Source organism: Lampetra fluviatilis, chromosome 10 (genome assembly GCF_964198595.1).
Source record: "Lampetra fluviatilis chromosome 10, kcLamFluv1.1, whole genome shotgun sequence".
NCBI classification, from domain to species: domain Eukaryota; kingdom Metazoa; phylum Chordata; class Hyperoartia; order Petromyzontiformes; family Petromyzontidae; genus Lampetra; species Lampetra fluviatilis.
Window position 1 is genome coordinate 8,119,647 of NC_136284.1, and position 23,270 is coordinate 8,142,916.

The following is a 23,270-nucleotide window of genomic DNA, read 5'->3' on the forward strand; positions in this document are numbered from 1 at the left end:
AAATAAAATACCAAGAGGTTCCCGAAAGCAGGTGTGCACGTAAAGTTATTCTCAGATGCTCTCTTTTTGACAATTTAAATGCATTGCTTTTGATTACAGCACATTCAGCGAATGTTTAACACCCATTTACTGATGCATATGCATGTCGTTAGCTCCACTGTATATGCTGCTTAAAAAGTGTAATGGACCGATGCAATAACGATATTGTAATTGTCTTTTCCCTCTGCAGTGCTGAATAGGTCATTCATTCATTTTTGCGTGAGCATTTAACTTACCAGCTTAAGATAATGTCATTTGACAACTTGCACATAAGAGCTGTGCTTCTAGTTATTCCACGTTATATTTAGCCACTTCATTAATGCAGTATTAAAATGAAAGGCTAAAAGACCAAAATAAATGTTGATGGATACTCTGTGTTAATCCTGTTAAGCAGAGGGCTGCTGGATTATCCAGCGCTGGCATTCGCTCTACATTTGGAAGCTACGGAAAGTGCTCTGTACAAAATGCTTGGAATTGTGTGTAAGCACCCCTGCTGCCTAGTGTTGTGAGGTGCGTGACGCTCACAATACGTGCACAGCAATCTTGTATGCAGTCAGCTGATGCGTGACGTGCTCGCTGGGGAAATCTGCGAGGGGGTGGGTGGGTTAGCACTTGTGTAATGTGTCTCATCACAGTGCTATCTTGCTATTTGGGCAGCTTGGACATTGCTCTTATTACCACCGAGTGCAGAGGCGCTCCGCAGTAGTCGGCACATGCATTTTGGCAGCAGCAAAAGGTCAGTGGCGGGGGCAGGCATTTGACTGTGCTTTTGTGGTATAGCAGTGCTGCATAATGTACAACGTTATTTAAGATTTTTAGATAATTTTTTGTTAAATGCATTGGAAGTTTGCGGCTACTTAGAATACAATTATTGTCGATGCTTGATGTCTATTGACTAGCTTGAAGGTAATTGTATTGCGTTGATTTACATAGGATTTTTTGCTTTTGAATACGTTCTTCCTCGTACATAATTGCTAATAATAGTCAGCCACTGCTAATGTTGTCATCCTGCTTTAGGTTTGTGCATCTCACTCGTCGGACACACTTGTACAAAGCCTGGATTTGAATGAATGCATGCCATGCGGCGTTCGGTTGAATTAAAAAGAAAGAAACCCGTCGGATTTTGTTTGCAACAGCAGTAGTTATTTTAAGATTAACTGCATACGGGCCCGATCCTTCGTTTCTTGCCTCGGTTGATGTTAATTTGCAAATTTCTAACCCATTCTGGGCCGTGTATCTTGTTATATTGGCAGAGCTAATACATTGGCACGGGTGGAGCCCTGGTATTAGGATTTTGTCATTCTTCTCTGTTGGAAGGCGTATTCAGAAAAACAAGTGATGCAAAGCGCATTCGTACATGTTTTTTTGTTTTAAACCTCACCCATTATGGTATTTGTGCTTTCACAGGACATAGACCATGGATAGCTTGAGAAAAAAGGTGTTCACCATGGACAGGGGTGTTGTGGAAGACTGGCTGTCCGAGTTTAAGGTACAGCTTTACAATGTTATATATTTAATTCTAGATTTGAAGCTTTCGTGACTGCAAGGATTCATACTCTTAGGTTTTTTCGGTAAAGTCACGTAGGTAAAACATTAAAATTAATAAAAGTAAAATAAAATAAAATTCACGACGTTTCGGAGGCAACACAAGCTTCCGTCTTCAGGTGGAGCTGTCGTGCCTGTGACGGTTCCACCTGAAGACGGAAGCTTGTGTTGCCTCCGAAACGTCGTGAATTTTATTTTATTTTACTTTTATTAATTTTAATGTTTTACCTACGTGACTTTACCGAAAAAAACCTAAGAATATGTTATATATTTAAATTCACTGTCCAGACATGTTTTCAGCATTGTTCTATATGCTTGGTGGAGCAATGGAGCAGTTGTGGTCGGTGCTGTGCACGATAAACACGGCGACCTGAATTCTGTATCCGGCCATTGTCAACAGCATCGGTGAGTGATATCTGAAACACTTCTTGACCTCCCCTTCACCAACCCCCGCTGACCAGCGTGGTGAAGTCGAGTCAAACAACTCCCCAGCCGTGGGAAAGGCCTTCATCCAGTAGCAAAATGACAAAAGGGCTGTAAATATTTGAAAAAATTTTGTGTACTTTCCTAGATGCTTTATAATAGCATTTTGATCATTTACCATATGTTTGCTAACATGAGCTTGAAGGATCGTTTCCATTTATGTCACTGCTGCTGATATCATTGTCTTTATGATTAATATAATTTGCTTTCTCACATTAAGTAGACGTTTTGTCTTCATGGGTGTCTTTATTGCTTTTGCGGGGGGTAAATTACCATGTGCTACGTGGCAGACTGCAACGCTGCTGTAACTATCATCAAACTTAATTATGATAACACAAGTGGATATTTTCCCTCCATTCCTCATTTTCAGGCCCTGCCCGAGGCCTCCATCGGCAGCTATGCGGACAAGCTGCAACAGAAGATGACGCTCATCTCGGCACTCTACAAAGTGATACGAGAGGCGCACAGTGAGGTTAGCTTGTGGATGGCACACGATGCTTGCAATCCAGAGGTCGCACCGGGTTCGATCTTCCGATGTGGGACTTTAAACAATGGGAGTTTCTTAAACCGTCCCCCCCCACCTCTTGTTCAGGTTGTATGTGGTGCAGTAAAGTGTGGGTATTCTCACCTGATACACCATCATCACTCGTCGGGCAAACACTGCACACGTACACAAACCCCCTCCCCTGACATCACAAAAGAATATATATAGATGGTTATCTACAGGCTTATCTCATGCTAATATGGTAGACAACCGTGCACACTGCTTGGTGCTTGCCACAAACCTCACCCCCCCACCCCTTGACCCCCCCCTCACACCCTACATAAACACGGTGTCTCGTAATAACTCTCTTCAGGCGCCTCAGTAATTTTTGCTGGAGCAGTCAACACCTGATGACGGCTGCTTGTGTTGCTTCCGAAACGTCGTGATTTATTTTTATTTGTTTTCATTTTAATTTATTTTATATTTTTTTACCTACGTGACTTAACCGAAAAAACCAAAGAGTATTCTCACCTCTTCCAAGATGCCTGGCCAATGTAGAAAGATAAGTCTCTCTAGAGCTCCCTCTAATGAGCTGCCTGTCATGGAAGGCCTTCCACCAACAGTTGAGTGAGCAAGACATTTCAGGGCTGCAACCTTTACCGCATCAACAACGCCCAAGAGTAACGTGCACCATGGACACTGAATCAGGATTAGGATCGTTCAGAATCGGAATCTTCATTGAGACTGGAGGAATCCGATGAGCAATGAAGCTCTTTTTCACAGATGTCCAGTAGGGAAAGGTCCTAAAGTTGCAACAACAGTACAAAAACCGATAGGAATGACATCAGCTCACATGCAGGTGCTGGTTGGATTGTCACATCGCACGACCCTGAGAGATGGCGACGGCTTGGGGAGGTCTTTGTCCGGTAGTGATAGCGATTAAGCATAAACAACAGTCGTTGTTCTTGCTCGGGGTAAAACACGTTGTCTTCTTGAGTAATTTTAAGGTCCCAGCTCTGTTGTTGATGATTGTTTAAAATAAATGGCATATAGGCTATCGGCTCATATTTTATAGATATGCAGCTTGGCCTTTGCTGTTGGTTACAAGTTTGAACATTTTATATATATGTGTAAAAAATACTTTAAAGCTTCAGTCAACCACACCACCATAATGCTCGATTGAGGCCACTGTTTTGATCTATTAAAATTCATGAGAGTGACGTTAGAGTGATGTCACTCGAGTGTTATAATGGCATGGTTGAGTAACTTCAGTCTTAATTTAGCATTAACAAATATTCAAACTTGTCGTACAGCCCAGGATTTTTACAGCCTAGGTGAGTATCTACAAGATGATGGTTATTTTGCTCCCTTTGACATGATCCAGTCCAGCTTTAATTATACACAGTGTAACAAGTTTTTTTTTGTTCCTGGGTAGTAAGTGTTATTTCCTAATTGCTTATGCCTCAAAAGTACAGAAAATAGCTATTATTCCCCACAAACTTTGCTTTCGTAACCAGGACTGATATTTAGAAATTTATCTATTTGCAATGAGAAAAGTGTGCATTTGTATGCACTATACTTTTTAGGCAAAAGCACTTAACAAATAACACTTACTACCCAGGGATAAAAATCGTGTTACATAGTGTTATGTGCCAAGTAAATCACTCACCACTCCATATGGTTGGTTTCTGGAAACCGAGCCCAATTGAAGGGAGGGATGTCGAAGAATGTCCTGTGGGTATCTCTCCCAGGAACATCGCCAGTTGCCGCGTGAAACAATTCTGTCTCGCAAGGGTTTCAATCGGTTTAAGAGCCTGGCTCTTCTGCTTGAACACGTTTTCACTTCGTCACCATATTGTACAGGTTCTCAAGGCATTGGTAATGGTATTAATGGTAATGTTTATTCCGCCTGAACTTAATCCTTTTAAACATACACTGTGCAATGCGGATATACTGTGAGATAAAAATTCTACAAAATTCACTAAATATGAAATAAAGAAAAACTACGGCTCGTCATGTTTTTTTTGCTTCTTTGAAATTAGGTACCCGATAGCAACCACCACATTATAGTGCTTTTCCACCATACCAAGTGGCATCTTTAACAAAACGCTATTATGACATGTAAAACAAAACCGTTGTATTTATTACACAATTATGTATGCAGACGTGAGCTCCTGGGTTTATTTTTAACGAGATTCTCTCCGTGTGCTTAATGGCGTGCCCTTTGGAAACAGCTGCTGGAGCCCGTGTGTCACCAGCTGCTTGAGTTCGCCCGTAGCGGGGAGCCGCGGCTCCGTCTCTTCACGCTGCAGTTCCTGCCCGTGCTCGTCGACCGCTACCTGACGGGCCTGGCTGCCGCACAGGGGCCGCGCCCTCGCAGCGACGGCTGCGCGGAGGCCCTGCTCCTGGGCCTCTATAATCTGGTAAACACTTACAGCGGCGTACGTTTTTTTGTTGGGGGTGGGTGGGGGGGTATATTTGACTGCAACAAAATATGCGCACGTTGTTTAGTTTGTTGTGGGGGAGCGGTGGTGTAGCGGTTAGCACGCTGTGTTATGAACCCGGCGACCCGGGTTTGATTCCCGCTCACGGCCGACACCGGTGACGATTATATGAACCGGTTCTGGGCCTCCTCTAGGTCGATTCTGCTTGGGGCGACCCACCTCCTCGTGTACCGTTCCAGCCTTCATAGGTGCTCGCTAACAGCACTTGCCCCTATAGTCTGTTAAAGCAATACGGGGGGTGGGTCTTTGTCCTGCCCGCTCCTCTGATTAGCACGGTTGGCTACGTATGGTGTGAAAGAAGTTCAACATACGTTTACAAAAAATTAATGCACGCATTAGGCAGCGACTAAAATAACTCCTATAGAATGATCTGAGCTACTTCAGAGTGGCTTGAGACAACTTGAGTGTATGCTAATATTTTGGACCTTGTTTTTTTTGTCCACGTACAAATCACTACATATACAGGGTGTGTCAATAAGATGGACCCGATTTAAAATCGCTATATCTCTGCAACCACGAACCGCCCATGAATGAACCTCTTACCACTTGAAAGGGCGGGGCATAGAGAGGAGGGCGGGGCATAGAGAGGGCGGGGCATAGAGAGGGCGGGGCATAGAGAGGGCGGGGCATAGAGAGGGCGGGGCATAGAGTTTCAAATGATTACCGCTAGATGCATCTCCCAGCGCACAAACAGCCCCCTAGCCTCAGTCGTTCGCAAGATGGTGACCCCGCAACACAAGGGACGTTTTGCGTTTTGCAGTTCCGCAAGACTGAATCCGTAATTGCGGTGCAGCGTGCGCTTCAACGGCGTTTTGGCATTGATCCGCCAATGTCAAAGAGAATTCGTCGTTGGTACCGACAATTTGAGGAAACAGGTTGTTTATGTAAGCGGAAGAGCACAGGGCGACCACGTACCTCAGAGGAAAACGTGAGAAGAGAGGCGTTTGGGACGGATTCAACTATCGTCTTGATGTTGTCCGTACAGCTGGTGGAGGGCACATAGAGCATTTATAAAATGGTTAGTAAAACTTGATAACTCATTAAACCGTTTGTAACTTTTTGTGTAATTGTAACATGTTCTCTTCTTAGGTTTTTTCGGTAAAGTCACGTAGAAAGTAAAATAAAATAAAAACAAAAATCACGACGTTTCGGAGGCAACACAAGTCTCCGTCATCAGGTGGGACCGTCACAGCCAGATTAGCTGTATCAAGTGTGACTTTACCGAAAAAACCTAAGAAGATGATTCCTTGCAGTCACGAAAGCTTCAAATCTAGAATTGTAACATGTTGCCATCGTGAAATATACTGCTTTGAAATTGGGTCGATCCTTTTGAAACACCCTGTATATACATGAACTGATGAGTGCAGTGCTGAGTAGGAACGCACATGAAGACCAGAACAGTGCACGGGGGTGGGGGGCTGGTCGGCACCACCACACCCGGCTGCATTTTTGTCGTCTCTGTGCAGATGTTTACGCAACGCACCAGTTACTCGTTTAAGGCTGAGTGGACCTCGGGGAGGACCAGGAACGCTTCTGTTATCACTCGCCACTGATGTTAACCGTGGCTGAGAATTTAACTCGGGCGGAGTTCATAGCGCAGAGTGCTCACCAATGTTGTTTAGTGGTTTATTGTCTAAGACAAATTGTAGAAGAATTGACGAGCTACTTGGATGCAACCATTGTGAATAAAACTGTGCCTAATTTTTTACTGAATGCATATTTTTGTTAGCATTCATATAGATATTTTGCAAACGCTACGCGCACGTAACTTGTGTTAAGCCCAGTATTGTGTTTGTGTTATCCTAGAATTCTTTCCAAGAATTGGCTGTTTCTGTTGTTGCACAGTTTACAGCAATGGCATGGCTAAAATTGCTCCTCTTTTATGGTAACACGTTTAATGTCTCTCCCTCAGCAGGTGATGTTTTCTTACTGGCTGTGTAGTATATCTGATGGAAATGCTACGGTTTGCTCCCCGCTGGACTTTTGGCTAGAGAACATCCCAACAGACTTGGATAATGATTTGCCTTAGTGAGATCGCTTCCTTTGGAAGAATACATTTTTAATGAAAATAGCTCAAATGTTGCTTGGTTTTCTAGGCAGCTGTTAAAATGCATGAATATTTTAAGTATTTATGCATGATGTGTTTACAGCAAGGAACATTTCAGACTGTAATAGTATTATCATTTTTTTTATTGTGGATGTCATGATATAAAAGTAGTTTTTTGGTTTCAGAATGGTGTTGTCAAATCGAAAAGCAAATTTTATTTCAAAGTTTCACACATTTAAAATACGTGCCTTCAGTGTAATGAGTCTTGTTTTTCAAACAATATTTGAATGCATTTTTGTTCATTGATTAGTCTAAGAATTGTTTGGCATACACGGCTGGGTTAAAAATGGAATAAGTTTTAAGTTCAAGTCTAATAATTCACTTGACCTACATACCAACTGTGTACAGCTTTATAAGGTCACTGCCTAGGAATACCGAACCAGCACTTTCATCTTCCTTCTATGCTACCAGTCTGGGCGTTTAAATCATGAATGTAGCAAGCTTCTTATGGTACAATCCCTATTCATGGTTTCCAGCTGTGCTGTAAGATTGCTATGAAGAGGAAGCTACTGGCATGAGATATGAGGCTGTAAAATCATTCGGATGATCGAAAATCACAAGCAACCTAATAATAATAGGGTTTTCCCCTTTTTTCTGGCAACAAAACTGAAACCTTTTTTTACGAGGATTCATGTCTGAATTGACCACAATACCTGCAGTCAAATGAAAACAAAAAAACACACGATGATAATATATGCATTGTCCTTGAAACTGATTGGTCCACACCAAGGGACGGCTTTCTTTTGAGCCTCGACCCAGTTGGTGCTCGACCAGAGGACGCCAAAAGGCGTCCACAGCTCATTTGACTGCAGGTATTGTGGTTAATGCAGACATGAATCCTCGTAAAAAAAGGTTTCAGTTTTGTTGCCAGAAAAAAGGGGAAAACCCTATTATTATATTTTGGTACTGGCAAAGGAGATCCAATGAAGCAACCTACTATTCACGAAGACGCATCAAATGAAACATTGGCTACCTTCCGTTCACATTCGGCAGTACAGTTATCTTGTATTTAGAACATATCTCGCCATGCTTGTTAATGCAGCCAGGCTTCTAAACTATTTGTAGAACTTCAGTGAGTAATTAGGAGTCTATGGTTTTTGAGATATTGAAATTAAAGTCATTAGCTCTGTATTATTAAACAAGTAACGTGCACTAAAACATGTTCACTTTTTTTAAACTAAAAATTGCAAATGCAACAAGTGATAAAGCATACAGTAAAAGCAACAAAAGAATTGCTTAAATTAAACCCATTAAGCTTTCTTTGAAAAGTAACGTACAATATCCATACACATTTATACAATTCGATATTGTATTACAAGTGTGGTGATTTCTTGATATAGCTGTTGATTCACTGTCTCTAATAAACAAAAACATACTTTATTGATTTGAAGCTTTCGTGACTGCAGGAATTCATACTCTTTGGATCTTTCGGTAAAGTCACGTAGATAGAAAAAATATTAATGTATCACGACGTTTCGATAGCAACAGAAGCCATCGTCTTCAGGTGAAACAATACAGCAGGCGGACTGCTGAGGCAGGAGGTTATATCTGTTTGTGGTGGGTACAACCCGAGGGTAAGTGAGCGGGGCTAGGGATGGAATTGTCAAATAAATGTAAGATCGCAGAGCTCGCATACCTCGGCTAACCTGGATGGATCGATGGATAGATGCATGCTGGGAATTACACTGGGGCACCGCAGTGGGGAGATGTTAACTCCCTCGCCTGGTCTGCAAGAGGTCGTGGGATTGATCTCAATCCTGACGCATGTTCTCTCCCCGTGGTCGCGTGGATTTTTTTCCGGGTCTTCTGGTTTTTCCATCCACAAATAGAAACATCCGCTTGCTACAAATTTGCACATGATTAAGCCACTTCGTTGAGCTATCATTTGTGGCCAGGTCGCTTCTGAAAAAGAGCTGTATAGGTCAGTGGGCCTTAGCTGGTGAAATAAAAAAAATAGTTAATTTTTATTTTAGACAGAAAGAAGAGCACACAAATCATTGAAAAATGCTAATTATAGATGCCTTGTTGACTTTAGAAACGTGAGCGGACTTGAGCAGGACACATTGCTAAAGGCGATCGATGGCCAATGGGTGAGACGGGTTATGGAATGGCAGCCAAAGTTTGGATTACATCCAAGAGGGTTGACCACTGCGGAAATCAGAGGGATGAGATCAACTGATGGGCAGGAGCGAAGTGATGTGGCATCATAGGACCATGGAGGATAGCGACGACATGGGGGAGGATGCCTTCTCTCCAGCAGTGGATGGATAACGGCCGATGACGATGAATGCCCCTGTATTGTGTACGCAGTATGTTGAGACGTAATGCGCATGTTGTTTGCAGGAGATCGTTGAAAAGGATGCAACCAGTAAGGTCTTGGCATTTACAATCCCATCACTGTCTAAATCTTCCATCTATCATGAGGTGAGGACATTATTTGTGCAAATTGAAGAACTTAACTTGAGCGATGTTCTCTAAATTAAATAAGGAGATACAGGTTCTTTAAATATTATTTTTTGAATTGCGTACTGAAAGCAATTTAACACCGAGAAAGGTGTGCCTTACTAATTGGGTTTAACATTTACTAAAATATGAAAGCAAATTAGTTTTTTTTCTGTATATCCCTTTGGGAAAATCAAATACACTCCTTAAGCATCTGCCGCCGTATGCATGCACGTGTTTGATTTATTGGCACTTAATTCCACGTGTATATACCTGACATTGCTCTCGATATTTCTCCTCAATGTCTGTTCTTAATGCATTGTTAATGGCTCCCATCCTTTACTTGTAATGTTTCCTTGTTTGTTTCACCATAAACACACGCGCACACATATTTTGGGCCCAGGTATACGACAAGTCCAACTACACGCTGCTCAATCAGTTCCACCCATGTCGTGAATGCTTTTCTTGCATATGCAGATTTTTCCCTTTCAAGTTAACACTGAATAAGCTGTGATGGTCGTGTTCTAAGCCAGCGGACTGTGTATTATCTCTTCAGAATGAAAGCGATTGAGCGGTGCTTTTCAGCATTTGTCTTTGAAATCGGACACGATATTTTTTATTTGTAAAAATGGTAATGGGTAGCATGATTCCCTAAAAAAAAATTGCCACAAAACGAAGCTGATTAATTTTACTGCAAGCTTTTTTAAAATCACCTATCTGTATTTAATTTCCAACACTAATGCTGTACTCTCAAGTATCATGTATTCCTTAAATTGTTTTAATGTAAAGTGCATTTATGGAGTGGCCAGCTTGGCCTGTTGCTCACATTTCTTGTTACGTTGAAAAAGCAAAACATGTTGTGAAATTGCATGGGGTGCTTTGATATATTTATAAAAAAACAACATTAACAAAGACTGCTGCTTCCAGCAAGGTCACAACAAAAGGCCCTTTCAGTAAATTATGCATCTCACTTCCATTGGCTTGTGTGGTAATTGAAAGAATATGGCTCTGCAGCTGAGATGTTTTTTTTCTGAAATGGCAAAATGCTGGATGTGATGAGTGGAGGCTCTGCCATTAGGCAAGTGGTATTGCACTAATGCATACGATTGTTTATAGGGTATGACCTATGGCAGTGATTGTGTGGGATGTGACTTTGTAATAGCTGGCAGCGGTCATGTGACATTAAATAAAATATAGCCTTCGCTTACAAAATAATAACACTTTTGCCATTTCTTAAATGTGGGGAATATTTTGTAGTTGCCATCTAGCCAAGGATTAGATAACACGTTTTTAGCATACATATGAACACATTTAAAAATGTTTATTCTCACCTTGGTGCAATATTCCCCAAATAATCTCCATTTTAAAACATACATGCTGTGTTGATAATGAATTCCAAATTCATGTTATAAATACTGTACTTAATTTAATGACTGTACTTTAAGGTTGCGATTGTTTAGTCACTCACTTAGGCTGTTTTACATTCTCACCTCCGCTCCATGCTTAAATTCTTATGTTCAGATGTTCTTTTTAATGTCTGAACAAAAAGGGTCATCACGGGACATGAGTCGTTAGCCTTTCGTTGTGCACAAGCAATATTGTGCATCTGCTGAGTGTCTGACGTTACAATGCCTCCGTCAATCTGCCAGCCGGTCTGGCACTGTTGTTTAAGAATGATCCATTTTAGGAAATACTCTTGCAGCTCATGCTCAAATTTGCAATTGCCACTTGCCCACAACTTAAAAGAAAAACCTGCAACTAAACAAATAAAATGCTATGATGTTGACTCGTTAACGCAAGTCTTTAACCAAAATGATCTGATGGCTGTATAATGCTGTTGTTAAGCTAGGAAACAAAGTGGGAAATTCAACGAAGCGTTGAACAAATACACAGTTTGTTGGTTGTAACTCGTGGTTTTGATTGTGTCGGTGTGCATGACCGTGCGCCCAGCCGGGCAGCATGGGCTCCGTGGCCATTATGGAGGCCACGTTGTCTGGGCGAGATGTAGTGAGAGTGGCCTATGCAGGACCCCTGCCACACAGAGATGCCTTTTCTGCACAGAACAGGTATGCGTGCATGCGCGCAATGTGTGACACACTACATGTACAGCCAGTCAATTCGCTGCTGGATGAGGGCCTCCTCTTGAAGCGCAGGCAGTGAAATTTATTTGATCATACTTCACCCGCTCTTCAGTATGGGTTGGTGAAGGTTGGGGGATGAACTACAGAACGATAGATTGTGCTGCACTGCCTTGTGCCACACTGCCTCGAACACCTCTTTTGTATGCGAGGCGATCACCCATCCAAACACTATCGAGGCGAAATTCTGCTTAGCTTACGAGATCGGACGGGATCAGGCTCATTCTGGGCAATTTGGTCAGAGGCTGATGCACACAGTACATTGCAGTGCATCCTGGGAAGTGTGTGGTGGTTTTGTTGTCCATTGACTTTGGGTTTTTCCATCAACAGGTTTGAGGTGCTGACCTTCCTGCTCGTGTGTTATAACAGCGTCGTGGTCCAAATGCCCTCGTCCTCTAATCAGGCGCTGTGCTCAATGTGCTCGCAGTGAGTGTCTCTCGCTTCGCTTTATTCAAACGCAGATTTTCTTTTCACCCCCCCCCCCCTCCCGAAGCACCGCAGTTGCATTTGATGTCATTGTGGAGTGGTCTCCAGTGTTATCCGTCTCATGAGATGCCACTCTTCCCAGGGTGTGTATCAGCGGATTTCCTCGGCAAAAGCGGATCTGGAAGGAGCGACGCGCACGCATAGCCCTCTCCCCAGAGTTTATGGTGCAGCTGCTGACTGGCATCTACTACACCATGTAGGGATGCACACTTCATCACTCCGTACTTCATGTTATGCTGTCAGTTTAGCGACGTACACTTTTGCACTTGACTCATTACATGACTGCACTACTGCGCCCCAAACGTCTTTGCGCGTGTGTGTGTTCTTTTATGCAGATATAACGGTGGTTGGGATCTGGGCATTGAAGCACTGGACAATGTGATATACCGAGCTCAGCTGGAGTTTTATCCAGAACCCCTGCTGGTTAGCGTTTGCACAAACCTTATGATTTTTTTAACATCTCTATAACCAATTTATCACCGATTTAAAACTATTTACTGCTTAAAAAAATAAATCCAAATGGTATCTCCATTGCACTGTCAGTATTATGAGACAAAGGACCCATTCGTATGGTCACACTGCAGTTCAGTGCCACCCTCTGATGCTCGAGAACGGCCCACACACGTGGGGTACCGCAGAACTTCTGAAGATCTCTTCAGGGGACCTCTTTTCCATATAGTATTGGGCAGCACTTTCCATCACTTCACAGTCAAATCCCGATAATTATTCTAACAGTTGAATATTTGCCAACTGAGCCCAGGCTGGGGCCATCTACTCACTGCCACTTGGAAACGAGTAATCACGGGCAGCTGGCTGGATTCAAACCCAGGATCTCGGCGGTGCCGGCTCAACGCTCTGACCTCTGACCCACCTGGCCACTTCTCGCTCATGATGCTTTAATTCCCTTCACCTTCTTCTTGGTTCTTTCGGTAAAGTCACGTAGAATGGCAATAATAAAATAATAAAAATAAACATAATAAAATAATTCTCACGACGTTTCGGGTGGAGAACAGGTCTACGTGACTTTACCGAAAGAACCAAGAAGATGAATCCCTGCAGTCACGAAAGCTTTAAATCCCTTCACCTTGTGTCGCGCAGGTGGGTAATGCCATGAAAAACTCGCTGCGCTGGGATGCTCCTGACTCGATGGACTCGAAGCAGCAGGTGATCCAGGTGGAAGTGACGCCCACTCTCCGCAGGCTTTCCAGAAACGCCGTCACCAGCGCATCCATACGGCGACACCGCTGGCGGAAAGATGGTCCGAGACACATGCGCGCACGCGAACATGCAACACACAGAATATTGGATACTGATAATCCTTTATGAATGGATGCAAAGGCACTGCACTATTTGCTAGAGAATTACTGTGTAAAATTACTTGAAACTCCCATCTCATCTGAGCTGCAGTCTGATGTGTGGACATTTAGTATGCTAATTTGGAATATGCCTAGATGTGGCTGCTTTCATTCAGTTGTTGATGCCAATGTCTTTTCGATTACTTTCAGTGCTTGAGGGGAAGCCTGTGGAGGAGACCCTCGAAATTTCCGAGCCTGATGAAGGCTTTTCCTCGGGAACATCCAGTGCCAGCCATTCTGCCGCCATTGCTACCAAGTTACCTGGCCCATCATTTTACCAAAAGGGCCTAATTCGGAGAGGCGTTTGTCTCATAGGCAACTATAGTAAAGAGCCAGCAGGGGAAACCCAGTCAGAATTCGGGAAGCCATTACCTGTGCATCCTTCATCTGAGCCTGGAAAACCATCTTCATTGCGAGCCGTTCTTGAATCTGGTAACCAGCCGCCCCAGAAGGAGGGCATGGCTGACAGCTACAAGCCACCTACTGGACAACGGATAGCCAGTGAGTCCGGCAGGGCCTTTTCCCTGCATACAAGCAGCAAACCATCCCCGCCTCCCCGCTCCGTGACAGAACCCGGAGGCAGACACTCAGTAGAAATGTCAACACCGGCAGCTCTGCTCAAGGCAGGTGGAAAGGAAGTATCCTGGCGTGCCCTTAATCCGAGCAGCAGCCAGTCCTTGCTGCCACACAAGGATGAGGATCCGGGTCTGGCTGGCACATCGACCGCCGCCCTGAGTCGCTCGTTTGAGTACGTCGGGGCATCCGGAGGAGCGAGCTCCGAGCCCGTTGCCACGGTTTGTGGCGGGAGCGCGGCAGGCAGGAAGCGGGGGAGCCGGCATTCGACGAGCAGCCTGCAAGAGGAGCGCCTGGCCTCGCAATGCACCGACGCGGAGTTCCTGTCTCCTAGCCGGCAGCATGGGCAGCAGCAGCAGCAGCCGCGCTCTCCCAGCTATGGTGTCCAGCTGGTCACGGAGGTCTAAGCAAATTAGTATGGCTCAGGGCAGTTGTGCAGTTAACAGCCGATGCGCTTTGCAGTACAAGTGTACGCGAGGATTGTGTAGGATAATTACACAAAATGTCCTTTAACTCTTAGGTGTTTTTGGAAAATTCGATTTTTTTTCAGTGTTAACGAGTTATTGTCTGAAAAATGCAGTTTATGCCTTTAAATCAGAATAAAGGAAATGCCAGGAACATTACTTTACTAACTATTTTGTGGTAATTTTAAAAGAAGTATGCAACCCCAAAAACAAATAGTTCTTAGTCTGCAGATACACACGGAGGCTTTGTGCCCTTGGCTGTCCATAAACAGTTAGAAGCTTTGTTCATTAGAATAAAGAATGTCAAGTGACTGGAGATTTCTAGTGACATCATTGCAGTGACCATTAAAGAGGACAATTCATGCTCCAGTGATGTCACCTTGAGTGTGTCTGAAAATTACTTTACAAATCTAGAACAAATCTAGAATTTCTTTACAGTTGTTTTTTTTCTCATGAACAGTGTTAGGCAGCCTGTGACACACAGCTTGAGTATCTGCAAGAGTTGTTTGTCTGTTGAATTGCTTATTTATATAAAACATAGAACATTGTTTGTAAGTAGATGGTAAATTATCTCAACCATCTCGACCGTTTTGTATACATGTATACAATGCAATTTGGATTTATTGCAGTGTCTAAATACAACCAAATGTCAAGATACTGTACAGAACAGTTCGCATATATTTGATAGAAAAAGATAGTGACAAGTAGAGAAAAGGGGGAAGGTTTTCAACATGGAATTAAACACGTGCAGGGACTATTCTCTTGTGTATAGCAATATGTTGAGCTAAATGCAAATGTTGAGGTCTTCTAGCCACGACGAGAGGGCCTTGAGAGAGTTAGTCTAGTTTTGCTATTTTACTGTTGTCCATAGTTTGGGTTGCATGGCCACACTGGCTTACCTTTAATTTTCCATTCATGAAGGAGATGTGTGCATCGGCCTGTTGATGTTCTGATGCGGTTGATGGTACACCAGTGTCTTCGAGGAATGTCAAAGCCAGGAGGTGTGATGTTTGCGTCTTGAGTGAGGTATTTATTCTGGACGTCCACGTTGTTCCATTCTGTTCACCAGTGTTCCTTGGGATCTAGCTGAAATTCTATGATGGTGACGGTGAACCTATAAGGGGAAACGCGACTTGAGTCTGCAGCAAGGTACATTGTTGAGGTCTTGATTGATGAGTAGGTGGGGCGAGGGCTTGCCAGCACAGTTTGCTAGGGGTGGAAATAGTTCCAGAAGAGGAAAATTAGCAAATGTTGACTGGGGGCTTCGACAAATGGCCTCAGTTGCTGGAGTGGAGAGTGCATGGACGAAGTGAAGCGAGACGGGAAAGTAGAGGTAGGTAGGGGTCAAATCCGTGGAGTATCTTGAAGACGTTGAGTGCGATATTGGTATTGATACGGAATTGAATTGGGAGCCAGTTGAGGGATTTCAACACTGGGGTGATGTGCTCTTGTGGGTGAGAAGTCTGTCCGTGGAATTTTTGCATCGTCTGGAGTTTCGAGATGAGGAATTTGGGGAGGCCGTAGAGTTGCAGTCGTTGAGTTGGTATGCGATGAAGCCATGGATGAGGGTCTCGTAAAATAAGGAAGTGGCAGATGTCGGAAGTGATGCGCAAATGGAGATATGAGGTCCTCCAGAGTTGCGATTTATTGGTAAGGGATGACAGATTTTTCACGCTCTTTGCCGGTAAAATATAGCCGTTGCTGGGTGTAAACGTTGTGTGGATGAGCAAGGCAATACTTCCGTTTGGTGACATTTAGGTGGAGGAAGTTGATAGCAATCCAAAATGAGACCGCATAAAGGCAGGATGTGGGAAAAAGGCCTTTGAGGTTGGGCCCATGGAGTCAATGGCGATAGTCACGTCATTGACGTAGAAATGGTTGACATTAAAACCGGAGTTTATTTTGCCCAGCAGGAAGAGAGACTGACGTGTACACATGCACGGAACCATAGCTGATGAGATTTTCCTTTGTCTCAAATGTGTAATTTAATTTTCCGACGTATTTATTGTTAGTTTATTGTACAATGATCACTACGAAATACCAATACTAGTGGTACTTGTCCTCACTCTTTTGTAGTCAATTAATTTCTGTAATATATGACTTATGAGTATTCTAAATCTGAAGAATTCTTTATTTATTTTCAAAAAAAGTTTCGTTATACTGCATTTGTTTCTGGACCCAACGCTCTTAAGTAACGTGTCACGTAGCACGAACTAAAATGTACATTACTATTTTGGTCATGTACATTGACTTTGGTGTGGGTTTTTTTTGTATATATGTAGTTTCAAAATATATATCTCGCGCGAATGTGACTTGCAGGTGACTCGCTGAAATGTATGCAGCGTCGCGTAAGAATGGAAAAAGCTGTGATGGGGGGGTGGGGGGCATGTGCACAAGTTGTGAAAGTTCCGGCAGCTTTCTGTGCGTCGTTTGTTAGTGCGTGTTGCAGCGCGTTGTGTTTTTTTTTATTTTCACAGGCATACCTGTGTGATACGGAGCATACCAATCATCCGTAGGAGTAAGCTGATGTAAGAGTCGGCCTTTTGCTCTGGACTTCCGTTTCAACGTGTGTTATTTCACAAGGACATATCTGATAATTATATTCCCCATATTTATATTTGAGAAGTCGAATGAATGTCGTGCAGTGTCATGGTTTCTTTTCAAAACGTATGAATTTATATTGAAAGTTTGCCACTAATCGTTTTTGACATTCCATCTCATTCCAGTGCAACATTACACATTCCGTTTAGTCCATGCAATATGGTTATTTACGTATTGTAATGCATATTTATTTCCCTGTATACATTTATTTTTCATTACTCTGTATCCTAAGACCGACTTGATGTTTCTTTTGTATTTGATGTATTTTTACACTGGTGATGTCGACACCCCAGTTGTAAGACCTGTCACTGCCGTAGCCTGTATAATCGCACCTCCGATTAGCACGGTTGGCTGTGTGCGGCGTGAAAGTTATTCTGCATACATGTATTGACCTTGACAAAAACTAAATAAAACAAAAACATACATTGTACAAACTGACGTGGTACTCTTACGGCAGTTGGCTTACATGTTCAGGAGGTGGCGTCAGTGTAACATCGTCGCCCACAAATAATGCTTAGAAATGGCTGCATTGACAAAATGACTGCATGACGGACATTTAACGATTGATTATGTCTACTCTGCTGCACCTTGCCCATCTCTCCACCATGATTAGATTCAAGAAGAGATTTTGTCGCATTTGTACGGTCTCATTTGTATTGTCTGTTGCATACGTTTTGTCGACACTGTCTCTTTTGTTGCCATTAATTTGAATGTCAAATTTGAATCTAATTTTGGGTTAATTTTAAGTTATTCTTAAGCATGCAATAAGGGCGCATGTTATCACGAGCATAAGAATAGATTTCATTGATGAACAAGAAGCTGCTTAGTTCTATTTTACATCCCTTCGTCCATCCACTACTGGATGAAGACCTCCCCTCGCCCTACAGATCATACATTCCCATGCTCGTCTGTGGTTTGAAGGTTTGGGGAACACATAGACATGGGGGCACAGCAGTGTTGTACAACAATATATTTTGCTGCACTGCCGATATGCTGCCCACCGCATAGCCCCCCCCCCCCCCATTGCAGTGGGGGGGACAGGAAGGGCTGTGCAGCGGTGCTTACTTTATATGGCTGCAAGACAAATCGGTTTCACATGCTGGAACTCGTACAGCTCTTCTGGGAGCTGCTGCCCCGTAATGGTTAGCACACTGGACTTGCAATCCAGAGGTCACCGGGTCAATTTCAGCTTCCGGCATGGCAGTTGAAATTATGGGCAAGTTTCTCAACCACCCCCCCCCCCCCCCAGCAATTTTGTTCACCCAGCGGCATGAATGGGTAAACCACAGTAGATCGGTAGGTTGCGTGTGGTGGGGTGAAGTGTTGGTACGCCCACCTCTTCCAACACATCTGGTGAATGTGGAAGAGTAGACCAAACACCCACGAGTAGACGGCAGTGGCGTGCGCAAGCAATTGCAGTGCAGCACCTTTGTCATATTTTAATACAACCTTTGACTTTTTTTTAATTACTTGCAAGGACAAATTTAAAAGTTTAAGGTTTACATTCGAATAGAAAATAATTGCCAATATGGAGAGATTGACTCTGGTGAGATATATGAAATGAAATAACTGAGAATCAATTCAAAGATTGTTTTTAACCAAACCATTCTGACATCTTCACCCTGCTGCTACTTGCAAAGAAAAATCCAATGTTGATTTATAATTAGCTTTTTTGGTACCTTGACTCATTGACAGGGGTGGAACATTGGCACAGTGCTTGGCACACTTTGCTGTAATATCCTAAATGTGTATATGTATGAACTTATTTCGCACAGTACGGAGCCAACCGTGCTAATCGGAGGTGCAGGGGAAGGACAACAAACTATGAACAAAACGCAGTTCGAACGAAATGAGTTTTCATTTAGATTTAAAAGTGCATAGCTCTAGTGGCTTCCTAATATCGGAAGAAAGAACATTTCAGACGGCCGCATAAACGCATCTGAAAGCGCACTATGCAGTTTGATGGCCAGCCAAAAGCCGCTGCAATAGTGACGTGGCAGTGTTTGCCATGTTTATTATTTCAGAGGGTCTCTTAAAAGTGACACTTTCGTGAATAGTGCGTAAAAATCATTCGCGCAGCACTATTAAACCCGCTTGTTTTGAACTTGGCCCGACAGCTGTGTTCTTGCTAAACTGTCAGCTCTGTGATCGGTTGTTGGCAAGCGAGTTATGATTTGTTGAGGAGCTCAGTGCTGCACTGTCGCGGGAACAGCGGCGAAGAGGGGGGACACTGAGACTTGAGAAACAGGTCCTCGTGGATTTGGCCACAGCAATCATGTTTTTTGTTTGTTGCGGTTGCACCCGATTCAAGAGCCGAATGGCTTACAGGGCTATACCTAATAAATGAACTTGAACTTGAACCATCCTTGGTTGCTGCGACAGGACGCTCGCTCCGTTCATACGGAGAGAGACGACGAACCAGGGGGAACCCAGATGAATCGTAAATCTCCATTTTACAAGTGGCAATGCAACTGGGAGTTTGCTATTATGCGCTTGAACTCCCAGCTGTGCTTTGTGATTAGTTTTACTATAGTTATTATTTATGTTTTGGTTATTTTCCACAAGGGCGTGTTCATTGCGCAAAAGGGTCTGTTTCACATTGCCACTGTGACGCAGATTTTCTGCGGAGTGGTTCGCGTTAAAGCGCAATACTTTGAAAGTACAAAACGACACGTCTCGTCACAAAACTCTGAAAATAACGTGAGAATTGCAACAAACCCATGAGTCCTTCAATGTGCAAATAAGTACGGTGCTAAGCTACACAAAACACTCTCCGCTTACGATCCTCTACAGCCAAGGTAACCGTGTTCATGTCGCACTCCAGTCTGCAGGGGAAAGGTGTTTGCCAGTGGAGGGCTGTCGATTCACATGTTTGCCACGTGCTCAATCTCTGCAAGTGGCGTGTGTGTGCTCCTATAATAGCCAGTATCAGCACAAAGGCCTGGATAATGACTTTTTTTGTTGGCACCTCAGCACATATGTCATTAACACTGTCTTAAAGGCCTGGATAGGATGTTGTCTTGGCTGGCTCAGGAGTTATGGGGTAAGGGGCCATCCATTCGAGTGGGTACGCAAAAATCTGTCAACTTGACCCCCCCCCCTCCCTGTACGCACGCGGACTTTTTACCCCTCCCCCCCCCGAATCCTATAGAACGGCCGATATTTAATCCACGTAGAAACGATCAAAGATTAATAACATTAACGTGTTTAAAAAACAGATGGTCCACCGCCGGTCTATCTAACTCATTTGAAGGCCAATGTAGACAAATTATTATCGAGGCTTCACCTTTTTTTCCCCCCCGTTTCCTATGCGTATGTACATTGTCAGTAGACTCCCCATACGCAAGCGTACGCATTTGGGTTAACCCCCCCTCCTCCCTCCATGCGTACGTATTAAATGGATGGCCCCTAAAGAGGCTTGGTGGTTGCACCATTGGCTGGGTCAGGTGTGAGAATGGGGAAAGTCTATATGGTGACTTAAGAAGCTGCCGATCCAAGTCTGGCTGCCACAGTCTATTGCGATTCTCATGGTTGTCTCCGTACGGTGCGAAAGAAGTTCAACATACATTAAGTAATGTCTGTTTAAGTAGGGGAAAGCGCAAATTGATTTTAGCCCAATGTATTTTTTATACACGTCCCTGCATATCGAGCACTATAATGGCTGTTTCGGGCAGTTTAAAAACAGAACTTCTGTGCTGCCTTTGACCAAAACACCTGGAACACATCCAATTTTGTCTGTGCGATCTCAAGAGCTAAGCATGGTCGGGCTCGGATTGTTGACCACTGTGGATAAAACAGGTGTCATGCGCTGCTATGTTTATCTTCAGGGCATATACACATTGCAGCCCCACACAGATGTGGCCTGATTTATCATTCATTCCTATGCTATGCCCAAAATCATAACTAATATATTCAACACTCTGACATCTAGAACCTGTTCTCAATGTCAAATGGATTGCTACTAAGCTTATCTGGGGGGTGAGGGTGGGAGATATGTGTCACAGAAATTAGGGCACAACACTGAACCTGGCCATGCGAGTTTGATTTCAAGCTTTGCCTCACATCAGCGGCGAGTGATGTCCGAGCCAGTCCTGAGCCCTGTCCCCTTCACCGACCTGCACGACCGTAAGTCGTGGTCAAACAACGTCCGTCGCCATTCAGCAGTGGATCATCAAGACACTGGGTTTTTTTAAATCCTTTATATTAAGTTCACTTGCTTGCTTGCGCGCTTACGACCGTGCAAATCTTTCGGTCGTTTTTTAACCCACTTCCTGTGCTCCAATCGAGCTGACATTTTGCACACAGACTCGTTGTGCGTGACAATTTATTTTCGTGAAATTGTTTTCCGTAACTTTACACTTTTTAGGGAATTTTTTTTGATATTTAATTACCAATTGCTTAATGGTGGCAGGCAATCATCTGACCCATAGGTGGCAGCCATCTCAAGCCAGAGGACGAGATGACTCTAGCCGCCACGCATATGAAGGATTTATAGTGAAAAACTTTTTTTTACGGGTTAATTTTTTTTAGTTTCTCTCGTATAGTAATTTGAAACAATAAATATCCTTTTACTTAAGATGTACCTCAAAATCTGCATGTTATGTTTCAAGAATTAATACTGAATAAGGCAATATTTATTTTAATCAATGTTTCCCATACGTGTGAGAATGTTGCATCTGATTGAAAAACTCGTCCTTACCAGGACATTTTAAATTATCAACTAGATTCACGTCACGAACAATATTAAGATAACTGTCTTGGCCGATACTAAATGTTTTCATTCCACACTCTAATCGCACTATTTAACTCAGTTTATTGTACTATTTACAGCTTTCAATTTAAATTGAAGGTTTTATTTAGTTTCTATACATATGCACGTTATATTTCGTTTTATCTGTTAATTCTTCTGTATGCTGTGCTCTAGAACCAAAATACACTTAATCTCCCTTCATTTTAAATATACACATTGATTCATTAATGTAACCCGCTAAGTGCTGTGTAGCGATATTCACACACCAACAGTGTCTAAACAAGATTATAAATAGCTTCCAAGATTATTTAGTGCTGCCATATCAAAAATACGGAGACAATCTCTGTATCATGCAGCGCAATAACAAGAAAATAAAAAAATTATGACCAGACATATGTTGACGTCTTCCTGGGATCTTTGTATAAATTTGCGCTTTTACACACATAGGCTATTCTTAGTGTTGTTATTCAAAGGTTGACATTCATATTGTATGCCAGTTCTTAAATACACAAATACAGGCATCCGAAACTGTGCCAGTTTTGTAACCTGGTTAATACTAAATTGGGTGACGACCGGGACTTTGCAGGTGCTGCGTGTTGCTGCGAGGTGAAGCCAGGCGATGACAGTGCCGAGTGTCATCCCCTTGTACACGTGGTCGTTTTTCTCCGGGCACTCCAAGTTCCTCTCACATGAAAAGCCAATCCCTCATTTTTGGAATTGACTAAACGTTCCCAATGGAATGGCCTCCTGAAAAAAAATTGTCCTGATGCAGTAAGGCTTTTATTTGGTAAACAATTTGCATTGTGATTTAAAGCTTTCGTGACTGCAGGGATTCATATGCTTGGTTCTTTCGGTAAAGTCACGTAGAAGGAAAATAATAAAATAATATAAATATAAAACAATAACAATTCTCACGACGTTTCGACTGCAACACAAGCAATTTTTGTTGCTGTGGATTTCACACCTGATGATGATTGCTTGTGTTGCAGTCAAAACGTCGTGAGAATTTGTATTGTTTATATTTAGATTATTTTATTATTTACCGTCTACGTGACTTTACCGAAAGAACCAAGAATATAATTTGCATTGTTATTATCATTGTTATTAACAACTGGCGTCAGCATCATTTTTATCTTCACAATACTGATAATTCATTGCAGGCGGCTGCCGAGTGGTTTATGATGCACGTCAAATGTGTTTCTCCGTCGTTGTGCAGTGGCGCGTCCGTGGCTCGCGTCCGGGCAGGAGACGCCACCTCTAATTGAGGAAGTGCAGGCTTTGATGAAATCAACTGCAGCT

The 23,270-nt window shown here is 43.1% G+C and overlaps 1 protein-coding gene across 2 annotated transcripts in view; it reads left to right on the forward strand.

Moving 5' to 3' along the window:
* Positions 1-17,872, forward strand: part of LOC144934526 (hyccin 2-like) — a 34,408-nt gene extending 16,536 nt beyond the window's left edge. The window contains exons 1-11 of one of the 2 annotated variants that reach the window (XM_078860399.1): positions 654-775; positions 1,447-1,528; positions 2,438-2,539; positions 4,786-4,974; positions 9,506-9,586; positions 11,555-11,670; positions 12,073-12,168; positions 12,311-12,424; positions 12,564-12,651; positions 13,327-13,486; positions 13,734-17,872. In XM_078860399.1, coding sequence (XP_078716525.1) covers positions 1,457-1,528; positions 2,438-2,539; positions 4,786-4,974; positions 9,506-9,586; positions 11,555-11,670; positions 12,073-12,168; positions 12,311-12,424; positions 12,564-12,651; positions 13,327-13,486; positions 13,734-14,563 — 1,848 coding nt within the window. In that variant the 5' untranslated portion in view covers positions 654-775; positions 1,447-1,456 and the 3' untranslated portion in view covers positions 14,564-17,872. Of the gene's footprint in view, positions 1-653; positions 776-1,446; positions 1,529-2,437; positions 2,540-4,785; positions 4,975-9,505; positions 9,587-11,554; positions 11,671-12,072; positions 12,169-12,310; positions 12,425-12,563; positions 12,652-13,326; positions 13,487-13,733 lie in introns of those variants that run through there. The other variant, XM_078860398.1, reaches the window with a different exon arrangement.
* The last annotated feature ends 5,398 nt before the right edge of the window (positions 17,873-23,270 follow it).